Source organism: Ictalurus punctatus, chromosome 25 (assembly GCF_001660625.3).
Source record: "Ictalurus punctatus breed USDA103 chromosome 25, Coco_2.0, whole genome shotgun sequence".
Classification (NCBI taxonomy): Eukaryota; Metazoa; Chordata; class Actinopteri; order Siluriformes; family Ictaluridae; genus Ictalurus; species Ictalurus punctatus.
In genome coordinates, this window is record NC_030440.2 from 15,813,715 (window position 1) to 15,826,793 (window position 13,079).

The 13,079-nt window shown below is 37.8% G+C and overlaps 1 protein-coding gene across 1 annotated transcript in view; it reads right to left on the reverse strand.

Moving 5' to 3' along the window:
- Positions 1–13,079, reverse strand: part of slc35f1 (solute carrier family 35 member F1) — a 103,722-nt gene that overhangs the window by 50,168 nt on the left and 40,475 nt on the right. Inside the window, exon 2 of the mRNA XM_053675547.1 lies at positions 10,430–10,605. Coding sequence (XP_053531522.1) covers positions 10,430–10,605 — 176 coding nt within the window. The remainder of the gene's footprint in view (positions 1–10,429; positions 10,606–13,079) is intronic.

The window sequence follows — 13,079 nt, forward strand, 5'->3', positions numbered from 1 at the left end:
TAATAGTGGTTTTCTTTTTTTAATATAATAATGATTTTCTTGAGATTTTCAGCTGTCTCTAGATTTTTATTTAAGCTAGAAAAAAAAAAGAGTGGCGATTGTAACGTATCTCGTATTGGCCAAGAGCGCCTGTCTTTGTAAAATGAAACTGCTCCCATTGTGTACAGTGAGGTTAAACCTCCCCATTTAATATACACGCCGTGCCGCTAACAGATCGATCGGCTGACCAGAGTTCGGCGCTCTTTTGAACAAAAGGAGGCAGTTAGAAAACCACCAACTGCCTCCCAACAAAACCCACTCTATTTTTCCACACATTTTCTCGCAGCAACTGTTGTCAGCTTTTCTGTGATTTTAGCAGTCACAGCCACACGCTCTTTGCTGTTGGACGAGTTCCACCTGGCAGTCCGCGGCTCGGCTCTGACAGATTGGTAAGGCGAGAGCTGGCACCAGAAAACCACATTTATTTTTGATTCCTCAAACAATAGGGGAGAGAACCATATGCTAGTCAGCCATTGTCCTGTAGGAAAGTGGCAAATTTGGCTGCGTTTACTTTCTTTCACATGGCTCAGGGGCAGATGGGAGCAAGACACACCACCCTATGTCTGTCTTGTCACACTGTAGATATATAAACGCTTTTATTTCTTCACCAGGAAAGTTTTTGATGCATTGTGTTAAAACACCGAAAGCTAGATAGTTGCCTTTAATGAGTAAAAGAAGCACATAGGATAATAGTACAATTTTAATAGACCAATTTATACATTTTACCGGTTTATTAGGTGAATCGAGATAGTACATAATACACTGGCAACTCAGGTCCTAATTCAGTAAGTTGCCAAATAATGATTACTACTAATTTGTGTGTGCAATTAGTGCATGTTTAGTGTAGAGTTTACAAAAATTGCATGCGTAAAATAGGAGAAATATCCAGGTGAAGTTCGGATCTCAAGGACACACCCAAAAGACAAAATCTCAACTCAAGTAAAAATATAGCAATGACACAACGAGAGGTCTGGAGAACAGGCCAGAACATGAATAACAGTCCAAGATTCTCCAAAACACAATATCTAACACGAGTAACAAATGGCTCAGGACTGCAAATCAGGAAAGAGGGCAAGACTTCGCAAAGAGTAACTGGAAAGTACAGTTTTAATAGCGTGTCTGAATGAGAGAGTGACAGGAATCTGGTTTGCCTGGTAAACCGGCAGTGGATTAGTATTCTGATGATGGGGACATCTAGTGGTGTGGAGTGGAATTGTCAGCTGAACCTGTGACAATAACGGCTACTAGTCGTAAAAAATACTGTTCAAATTACAATATGTACGTGATATGAGTGTAGATGTGAGTGTACATTATGTTCAAAGTAAATATGACTACAAACTGTGTAAATGCTGAAGGCACTGGAGGTGTGAATGTGCAGCAAATATCTAATATGAAACCAATTTTATCGAGAATAATTTTGAAAACCATTCTTATTATTGAGAATAATGCAATGTTCCACAAGTGGATCGTTGAAATTTGGAATTACATCATTTTCAACCTCCATGGACACCATGCTCGTCTTTTGTTAGCATCTAGTCAGCTACCTGTGATCAGTGATGTATAGTTACCTCATCAAAACAGTGAACTGTATAGTCAGTGTTATAGATTTAACAAGTGAATGTCTGTATGTTGATTGATCTAAAACAAATATTAATATATACAGTATAACTCATTTAAAGACAAAAGACATGCTAATTTGTTTACTGTTGATGCACTGAGCAGCCATGTTGATCTGATATCATGTGTTGAACTCGATGTTGAGGAGACAGTCCCAAATTTCCAAGTAGGAATTTCCTAGTCTGGGAAAGAAATACAACTGAAAGGCAAGTATTATATTTCCAGAAGACTTTAAGGCTTAGTAATTTGTATCGCAGGTCTAAAATTATTCTTATCTGCATTTACAAACATCTTGTATTTTGCAAATGAAAAAAGAAGCATCTCAAATGGCACATTCAGACATGCTATTTTGCTCATATGAATGACGCAGCGCTTCATTCATAGTCTGTCTCAAGATTGGAGCAGCGAAGAGAGAGATGAAGAAAGAAAGCGGAGATAAGAGAGACGCAAGCCGAGCCAGACAGCGTTTTCACCTCTGACCTTGGTATGAGACCCACCATAGCGAGACACAAGGAATGAGGAATGCAACATACAGTATTCAGCAGATTTATCATAGAGTGTCAGGAATATATAGAAGCAGAAAATCTGAAGCAAATCATTAACGGCAAACATTCCTTCAAGGCACTTTCATAATAATGGTAATAATAGTGCAAAATAAGGTTTAAAATGGCAGCTCTATACTGTATATTCTTATTATTTCTACAAGCCTAGGCGGTAACCTGCTGATAAACAAAACTGTATAAAGGGGCGGAGTTAAAATGAATATATTATCAAGAGGCTACTGCAACATCTAATCACATCAGTTCCTCGCTTTTCTCCGCATGTGATTTTAACGAGGATGTATGATCATTTCAATAAGTCTGCATTATTTTAGTAATAGAAATAACTATCTGTGTGACAAAACAAATAGTGAAAGTTCAAAATACAAGCTTGCAAAAAAAAAAAAAGGCAGGACTTGCAGGACTGTCTACTGTTTACTGTACTTTACGTACAGATTTGCTATTGCGTTTTTAGACCAAACTACTGTACTGCCCATGTGTCAGAAATGGCAGCTTTATTTCTGGCTTACAGGCAACCGAACTGGCAACCGGTCTGCATTATAAGAGCAAATTACACCTGCAGAAATAGAGTCCAATGTGAGGAACATTGAAATCATAGATATTACAATGGATATTATTTTGTTTTTGCCATCCTCCCTTCACTTATGAATTACATACGAACGACCAATTAAACTACTAGTTATTACAAAATTTACCCTCGAATGTCTACTGATATGTCACATGCACATGACCCACAACATGATATGAAATCTTATGACACGACATGATATGGTATATGATAAGATATAACATAATATGCTATGATATGATATGACACAATATATACAATGACCTGATATGATATGATACAGGAGATATGCTATGATATAAAATTACAGGACATGATATTTGATACGATGTATGATACATGATATGGCATGACACGACATATGACATCAAATGACATGATATATGATGACGTAACATGTGATAATGACATGAAATGATATATGATATATGGCATGACATTATACAACATGACATATGATATGACATAACATATGATGTAAAGTATATGACATGACATACAGAATTATATGACATAGCATATGATGTACAGTACATGGCATGACATACAGAATTATATGACATAACCTAACAGTATTATATGACATAGCATATGATGTACAGTATATGACATGACATGACATACAGTACTATATAACATAGCATATGATGTACAGTATATGACATGACATACAGTACTATATAACATAGCATATGATGTACAGTATATGACATGACATACAGTACTATATAACATAGCATATGATGTACAGTATATGACATGACATGACATACAGTAATATATAACATAGCATATGATGTACAGTATATGACATGACATGACATACAGTACTATATAACATAGCATATGATGTACTGTATATGACATGACATGACATACAGTACTATATAACATAGCATATGATGTACAGTATATGACATGACATACAGTTTTATATGACATAGCATATGATGTACAGTATATGACATGACACAGTTTTATATGACATAGCATATGATGTACAGTATATGACATGACATACAGTATTATATGACATAGCATATGATGTACAGTATATGACATGACATGACATACAGTAATATATAACATAGCATATGATGTACAGTATATGACATGACATGACATACAGTACTATATAACATAGCATATGATGTACAGTATATGACATGACATGACATACAGTACTATATAACATAGCATATGATGTACAGTATATGACATGACATGACATACAGTACTATATAACATAGCATATGATGTACAGTATATGACATGACATACAGTATTATATGACATAACATGACATGACATTGGCATACATATGACATATTTGATCTTGCATGACATGATATGAGGTAATATGACATGACGACATGATATGTATGATATGTGACATGGCATTATATATGATATGACATAACATATAATGTACCGTATATGATATGACATGACATATGATACAGGCCAGTCCTATTTTATCTAGTGTAGTGTTTTGTTTTGTTTTGTTTTTTGTGCATAAATGAACACCGAGTGCAGGCATAAGCTAAATAAAATCTGTCATGTTGACATGCATTACCTCAGAGATTTCCCATCAGACCTGTCAACTGAATAAAAGTTTTCGGAGCTTTAATTAAAAGCAGCAACATCCCTTTTGATCACCCAAGCACAGTATTTCTTAATTGGCATAATATAAGTCAGACTTAATAACGCCAGACGGACACGAATGCCTTCATCTGAAACATTCCTATCAGCATTAGCCCAGTGTAATTAATAACGGACCGGCTGCATTAATATGAGGGACCATGTCTCATCTCTTCCTCCGATAAGTGTCACGGCTCTGAAGGAACGAGCGAGAGAGAGAGAGAGAGAGAGAGAGAGAGAGCGAGAGAGATGGAGCGCAGCCAGTTTCCCCATCCGCAATTCCTCCACTATCTACTGACCCCAATTCAACGGCACCACAGTTGAAGTTTAAATCGAATTTGAGCAGGGTGCCAAGGGTCACGAGAGTTCGTGAGGCATGAAGCGAGGAATGGAGGAGAGGAAAGAGGAATGTCCACTCACTACCGGAGCTGAAGCTAAAATGCTACACAGAGAGCGTCCATCCAGTTTTGGTTGGCGTACACCAAATATCATTCCACAGTGAGTGGAGAAAAATAGAGGGAGCAAAGCAATTTGGCAGAGTCCGCTCGGACACGTCGGTTTGACGAGCCGCCCGCTCTGAAATAATGAGCTGTGTTCTGTTCGCTCACACAGAAAGAGCACAGGACACGAAATCAAAGTAAAACCTAATGAAGCACGAAGCAACCGATGCCACGCAAAAACATATTTTAATTTTCGAATCAGTAAATTAAATGCAAATGCTTTTTCTAGCAATGTTCTGATGAAACATCATTAGATTTAAACTACCATGGGAAACAAACCTGCTACACTGAAACTTTTGCTTAGTGCTTGAGAAGGAACAGGATGTCCTTGGAAAAAAAAAATATATATATCCATAAAATATACAGCGCATTCATGTCAAGAATTATGATCATTGTAAAAATCAATCACATATGCGTTCTTTGGGGGGGGGGGAAGGTTAAACCCAGGTCAGGAGGCAGGAGAACATTAATAACAACATCACCTTGAACAAAATGATGTCAAGAGGCTATCCCACTTGACTTATACAATAGGTTGCTATCTAGTGAATTTTTAGTCACCCTGTAAAAGGGTCTAGCAGCTCAAAAAACATGAAACTAGCCCTAAAAATTGCCCATTGGAAAAGGTAGATGTTTTCTTCTTTTTCTCAGCCTTTCTCAGCATGGGTAAAAAAAACAACCTCTACTGATGTACAGACATGATCCACTCCATAATGCCAAACTTTGCAAAATACAGTATTTTACAATAGAAATGGTTCTGTACATCACAGACACGGTCTACAATTACACTTCACCTCTTTTGTGGAAATTGATTAAATTTAATTCCAATTATTTGCTATAAAATAAGATTTTGGAGTGTCCTGGAATTAACACAATCTGGCAACCCTGTCGTTAACCCCTTTCTTGTCTGCCTCCTCCTCCAAAGTGAGCCTTGGTGCTACTTCTAGTTCTCACTTTTGACCCCTAGGTGCAATAAGAACTCTATAGAAACTAAGCAGGATCAGTAAGTAAGCTTCCCCACGAGCTACTGTAGAAAGGTGAACGTCGGCTTATATCTATCGAACCTTTTTGTAAAGGTAATATCTACACTCAACAGTTTAAAACGTATGGAGTTGTAAAGGAGGACTTTATCCATCCATTCATCCATCCATACCGCTCGTCCTACACAGAATTCGGACCACAAGGCGGGGGGAATAATCACACACACATTCACACACTACGAACAACTCTTAAAACACCAATCAACCGACAACGCTTTTTTTTTTTGGACTGGAGGAGGAAACCAGAGGACCTGGAGGAAACCCCCAAAACACAGGGAGAACATGCAAACTCCACACGCACAGTGCGGAGGCAGGATTAGAACCCCCAGCCAACGTGGCCCCAAGCAGGACTTCACGAAGATTAATATCTGTTAAATGGCGGATATAAATTGTGAGGCTCTGACTCACCTGCCTCGAAAGACGAGCCACCACTGGTTATAGCTAGCTCACTAAAGCGTTTATTGGTTTGTCCCTTTAAATGTTCCGTGTAGAACCTTAAAACACTGGGTGTGCTTTCAAAAAAACGAGGTTCTCAGTAGAAATAAAAAGTCTCTTGACTTAAAAATCACTGACTCTACTTTATTGAAAATGAAGCTTGTAATGATCAAAATTTGGTCGTTTTCCAATTCCTAAATTTGGTAATGGCGATGATCTTATAGAAAATATCTTATTGTGTATATTAGCTTGCAGGCTTGTACAAACCAACTTCCCATCTGAAAATAAGCCAGTGCAACATTAAAAGATGGTTTCATCATTATATGAATTTTGGTGTTGCTATGGAAACCTAGTTTGAAGGAGATGAAGCGCTCTGACAAGAATCGTGGAGTCTGTCTTTTGTAATTAGTGTAATTCCGACGTGACAGGAACACTTCCCCGTCTGTCACCATTACATCTGCTAACTTCAGTGCATATATCAAATGCACTGCACTTATCAAAGGATCTCCAGAACTCTCGCTACATAACGCTCGCTGTGCGTCTACACACACAAGCTCAAAAACAGTACGTTATCCTACAAACTATCATCTTCCCAAGACATTTCAGGCACATCGATATCAGAAGACAATCTGCCAGAATTGCTCTTTTGCTTTATGTTCAAAACAAGTGGTAGGGGTTTTACAGACATTGCATCAGAAATGCGTGCTGTATTTAACAAGGTCGGGTCTTTGAAACACAAAGTCTTGACTTTTTCATTTCTGAGAGGATATTTGAGTTTCTCAGATCAATTATTGAAAGGATGACAGACCGGCTGCTTTTTCCCCCCGCCAAAACAGCCAGAATACGCCAACAAGCGATCACTGTTTTTCAACATACGTGTGCGAAACCGAGCCCCGATTTCAGCGTCAGCAACACAAAGAGACATTTAAAGTCAGATTTTCGCCTTTATTCAAACGAGATAAGATGCAGTAACGTGACAAATACAAAAGAGCGAGTGGAACGATTCCTCGGACAAATCCGCACAACTACGATGCACAAAAAATGGAAGCAAAACGTCTAATAGTGTTTGTTTTTTTTTATCTTATCCTGCCATATACAACCGCTCATTAAATGCAAACAATGACATTATGAAGAAAAATAAAGCACGGAAGGAAGTAGCAGAGATCGCTGGTGCGTCTGGTGAGTACACACTGCTAGTATAGTTAGCTTACTTTGCTAATGTGCCAACAAAGCTAGTATGTGACTAGCATATAAGCTACGTGTTTGCACACTGATTAGTACGTTATTTAATATGGAGGTTTTTACAACCCCCTTTTGTGACAAAGAACATGCACAGATTCAGAAATGTGCTACATGCTAACAGTGGGAATTAATGACAATGGTCAATGTGTATTGTTTGACCTGTCTAGGTTATCCATTACATACTGTCGTGTTTCACAGATCCCGGAGAAACAACATATCCTTCTATTGTATACATACTGTAGTGTATGGATGGAATGAAAATAAAGACTAAATTAGTAATGGATGTTTAAATTCTAACTACATCATGTAGCATGCGTTCTCATTAGATACACCATTTTCTCACACATATTTTATGGACTATTTCCTGGAAATGTCAGACTTCTGGATAAAATTATTACCCACTACTTCTTCAGTAAGTATGCTCTTCACAGTGGCCTGCCCTTGATTCTTTCCCTGTTTGGTGCTTAAGGTTATGAGAACCGAGGGAGCCATCAACGTTCGAGAGGACTGGAGGAACGGCCATATGAAACAATAATGAGGATAAAAGCCACTCATTTCTGAGCGAGGAACCGCTCCCCAACCACAACCCACATCAGACGTCCTCCATTTTACTGTATTTACTACACCAATGTCATGTTTTCCTGGCTCTACTGTTGAACTGGAGAGAAATATTCAGTACCAGTGGTCTCCAAAAGGAAATCCAGTATTAAACATGATCCACTGGACTACAGGCTTTCTTTTTTGAAGCTTACTGGGAGATAAATTAATGGAAACTAACTGCCTTTTTTGGTTAAAATATCTCTGAGAGCTCCTACAGAGATCAATCGCTTTGGGCCAACCTTTTTAAAACCTTTTTTTTTTTTTTTGGGACAGCTTTTAATTTAAAAAAAAAAAAAAAAGGAAAAAAAAGCAAGTTTCTTTAGCCTTATTTTAGTCCCTGCCAATTACAACTCCTCTTGTACAGTTGTTGCTAAGTCGCGCAAGTTGTATAATTTCAACGCTAGCTCAAGCTATGTTTGAATTTATGAATTACTAGAAATCTGAATCGTTGCCGTTTAAATGATAGCTTGCAGCTAACAAATACACACTGATAGGCGCTTTAACGTGTGAGTTTTTTTAACTTTAACGTCCGCTGTCTTAACGTAGCTGTTAGATTTTTCATGGGGAGATAAATAAATAAATAAATTGAGGTTATAGAACAAGCACATATTAAGGACAGTTAGAAAACATGAATACAGTCATGGAAAAAAGAAAGTACACCCTCCTTCAATTCTATGTTTTTATTCATCAGGGCCTAAATAACAATTGTGTTGTAATCTTAACTTTAACAAATGTAGTCTTTTTTTTTTTTTTTCCAAAATGTAAACCAACATTCGGAAACCAGGTGGGTTAAAAATAAGTACACCCTGTAATTCAGTAGCATGTGTAACCAATCTAACAACACTAAGTTGAAGTTTTCCATAGGAGTTTATCGGTCTCTCATATCATTGTGGAGAAATCGTTGGCTCAGTCTTCTTTACAACATTGCTTCATTGATGTTTGAGGGCATTAATTTATGCACAACTCTCAACCACTCACAACAACTTCTATAGCCATTCAGATGTCGATCTGCTTGTGTGCTTGTGATAATTGTCCGGTTGCATGACCCACTTTCAGTCCGGTTTAAGCTGCTTTAATGATGGCCTCACATTTGTCTCAAGAATATCCTGGTATAAAGTGTTGTTGTCTCAAAGCGGTAAGATTCCCCAGGTCCTGTGGCTGAAAAACGAACCCAGATCATCACTCTTCCACTACACTATGCTTCACAGTTGGTATTAGGTGTCAGTCACTCAACTTTTGTGGTTTGTTCAGATGCAATTGTGCAAACCTAAATCAAGCTCCACGTTCGTTTTGGAGAGAAGAGACTTTTTCCTAGCCACCATTCCCTGAAAGCCACATTTGTTCACTCTTTTTCTGATAGCGCTACGAACATAAACATTAAATGTGCTTACAGAGGGGTTTTTCTTTATATCTCTGAGCATCAGACAGTCTGAGCTTGGACTGAATTTGCTGGGACACCCACTCTTGGGAAGACTGGCAACTGTCTTGAAGGCTCTCCATTTGTAAACAACCGTTCTCACTGCAGAATGGTGAATTTCAAATGGCTTGGAGATGGCCTTATAACCCTTCCCAGATTGATGAGCAGCAACAATTGCTTCTCTGAGGTTATGGCTGATGTCCTTTATTCTTGGCATGATGAAGACACATACCTGTATGCACGAGAACACCAGACTGCAAAAAAAAAAGGTCTGCTTTTATAAAGGTAGTCATAAAAATCTTGATAATGAACTAATCTTGTGGATTTCATTAGTAACACCTGGCTGCTAATTACTTTCTTAATGATTGTGGAAGTAGGACGGGTGTACTTATTGTTTTCCCACCTGGTTTATAAATGTTGGTTTACTTGGTAGGAAAGAAAAAAAAAAGACTACATATTGAAATGTGTTGTGTTTTTTTTGTTGTTGTTGTCACCTGAGGTTATTGGTTTGTTTATAGAAGTTGGTGAACAACTGCTGTGAACAACTGCAAACGGATGAAGGTTTACTATTTTACTATTTAAATCTATAACATGAAATGAGTTTCATCACAGCACAGTTGTTTCTCCAGCCATGTAAATGACTACAAACAGAACATCAGGTTGTGTGTAATCATGACTAATACTAAAGTAAAGACCCGGACTGGCATATATATCGAACTGGTATATTTTTCTAACCAGAGTAATAATATCGCTTGAGGAGAATTCTTTCTTACCCTGCCTGACTGCGAGTGTGGTGGTGTAGACCAGGAACAGCAGGATGTAGTTGAGAAAGCACTGGAACACGGGCGTGTTGGCGTGGTAATCAGTGGCCAGGTATTTGCTGGTCAGTCCGATCCCGCAGATGAGCAGAGACAAGACCTGACCGAGCGCCAGCGTGAGGAGGAGCTCTCTGTAGATAAGAACATTCACACAATTTTAGTGGATAAGAACAAAACACAAACACATCTATCTATCTATCTATCTATCTATCTATCTATCTATCTATCTATCTATCTAATCTTTCAGCTACGATTCAAAATCGTTCGTTTTTCCTATTTTCCTATTTTACTTATTCATTCTATGTTTACTTTCTAACAGTTTTTTAGGAATGTTTATCTTTAGAATATTGTGCATATATATATATATGAGAGAGAGAGCGAGAGAGAAATAGATTAGATGAGATTAATAAATGAATATATAATTAATAATTCATTAAATATAGAAATATAGAAAGAAAAAGTTTCATTGTTATTGTTATAGTTATCATTATTATTAACACTCATACTGTCCATGTATTCATACTTCAAATACATCATACTCATATTTATTAATATTACTTACTAGTATACTGTACTCACTTTATCTGTTTGAGAAATCCTTTAATGAAAATCAAAACAAATCGAAATGTCCTGTTTTCCTGTTTCTTAACTTACTTTCAACTGTCACGATTCCCTATAAACTATTATGTATAATTTATTACGTATGATATATAAAATGTACAATATACACTGGTAACACATTTCGGTCATAAATAAATTAAGAAATAGAATTAATTATTATTACAAGCCCTAGTGCTTGGCCCCTTAAATCTAAAACTAGTACAAAAGACACTGGCATAGTTGTGGTGTGTGTGCTGATGATGCTGTATGAGCGTATGAGGTACACAGCACAACCGGGGTTTTAGGCACCTCGGCGTCACTGCTGGGTTGAGAAAAAGACCAACTAAAAATCTGACACTGACACTGATGAAGAGGACGAGTCACACACACACACACACACACACACACACAGACTGCGCGTGGAAAACGATGGAAGAGGTGAGAGGCTCGTCTGATTTTATGTTTGGGAAAACGCCGAACAACTGCCACTGGGATGAGGTTGTGAGGACGTGTTCTCTCTTCTCTACATCAGCAGGTGATCACAGAAAGCGAATTTCCTCTGGCACTGTGAGTGTCAGCTGCAGTAAAGACTGACCGATGACCCCTGTGAGAGACTGTGTATGTGTCTGTGTGTATGTGAGTGTGTGTGCATGCTCAGGTGAGTGAGTGTGTGAAGAGGATGAGAAAGAAGGAAGGCATGCGAAGGACTGAAGGACTGTCAGGAAAGGAAACAAGTCGCCAGGGAATGGAGCTCCTTTTCCCAAGCAAACACATGATGAATACTAAAGCAGGTGGCGCTGCACAGCCACACACACACACACACACACACACACACACACACACACACACACACACACACACACAGTGCATACCCTGCAGACACCACTGCACTGCTAACCCACTCCAAGTTAAGAGGCATGGAGGAATACGTACACACACACACACACACACACACACACACACACACACACACACACACACAATGTCCGGAGGGCACTGCAGCCAATAAAGAGTGTTTATGTGAATGTTATTTGAATAAAAAGAGAAATACCAGGCACTTAATCTACCTAGCCCTTAATAAACTGGCAACTCTGTGTACGTTGTTGTTTTTAATAATAAAGTCATAGTCAGCTAAGCTACAACAATTAAATGAGCTAATGAAGCATTTGTTGATCTTAGTTTTCATTTTAATTGTAGCTTTTCCATTTTAAACCTCATTTTCCACATCCAGGATTAAGCCCTTAAGATCTGATTAAAATCGTAATCTTAAATTAACATTTTAACCTGGAATTAATTACGACCCCTTCCAGATATGCCGGACTAAAACAATTAATCGCCACGATGTTAATCTTCAGAAAATAATCTCACATCTTTCTTCTACTGCTAAATAAAACCTGTGGCATTTTCAGAAATTTAACTTACCTCAGCTGTGAGATTAAAACCAACCCCTTACTGAAATTTTAAATACTTTGTCATTGTAAATTAATGGAGCAACGGGATAAACGTATATCAGAGTTTACTTCAGAGCATTGTATTAAGCCTTACTTGGTTTAAGCTGAATCATTTCTTACACGAGGCGTGTTGTTGGTGTCACACACTGTATATGTTACGCGACAAAAATTAAGCTCAGATATATTACAGCAATCTGGCAGTATAGTAATAGTGGTAACAATTGGAGTATTAGTATTGTAGAAGCAGGAACAATTGTAGTATTAGCGGTACTAGAAGTATTAATAGTAGTAGTAGTAAAAGTAGTAATAGTATTAACAATTGTAATATTACTATTCATATTAGTAGTAATAGAATTAGCAGTATTATTGGTCGTACTAGTAGTAGTAGCAGCAGTAGTAGTAAAAGTAGTAATATTGGTAATTTTAGTAGTAGTTGTAGAAGGTTTTTGTTGTTTTTATTATCAGACACACCAATTAACTAGAGAGTTTTCCCCTAAAGAGAGACTCTGTGTTATAGAGCCATTGTGCTGGTTTAGGATCAGCCCTGACAGCTG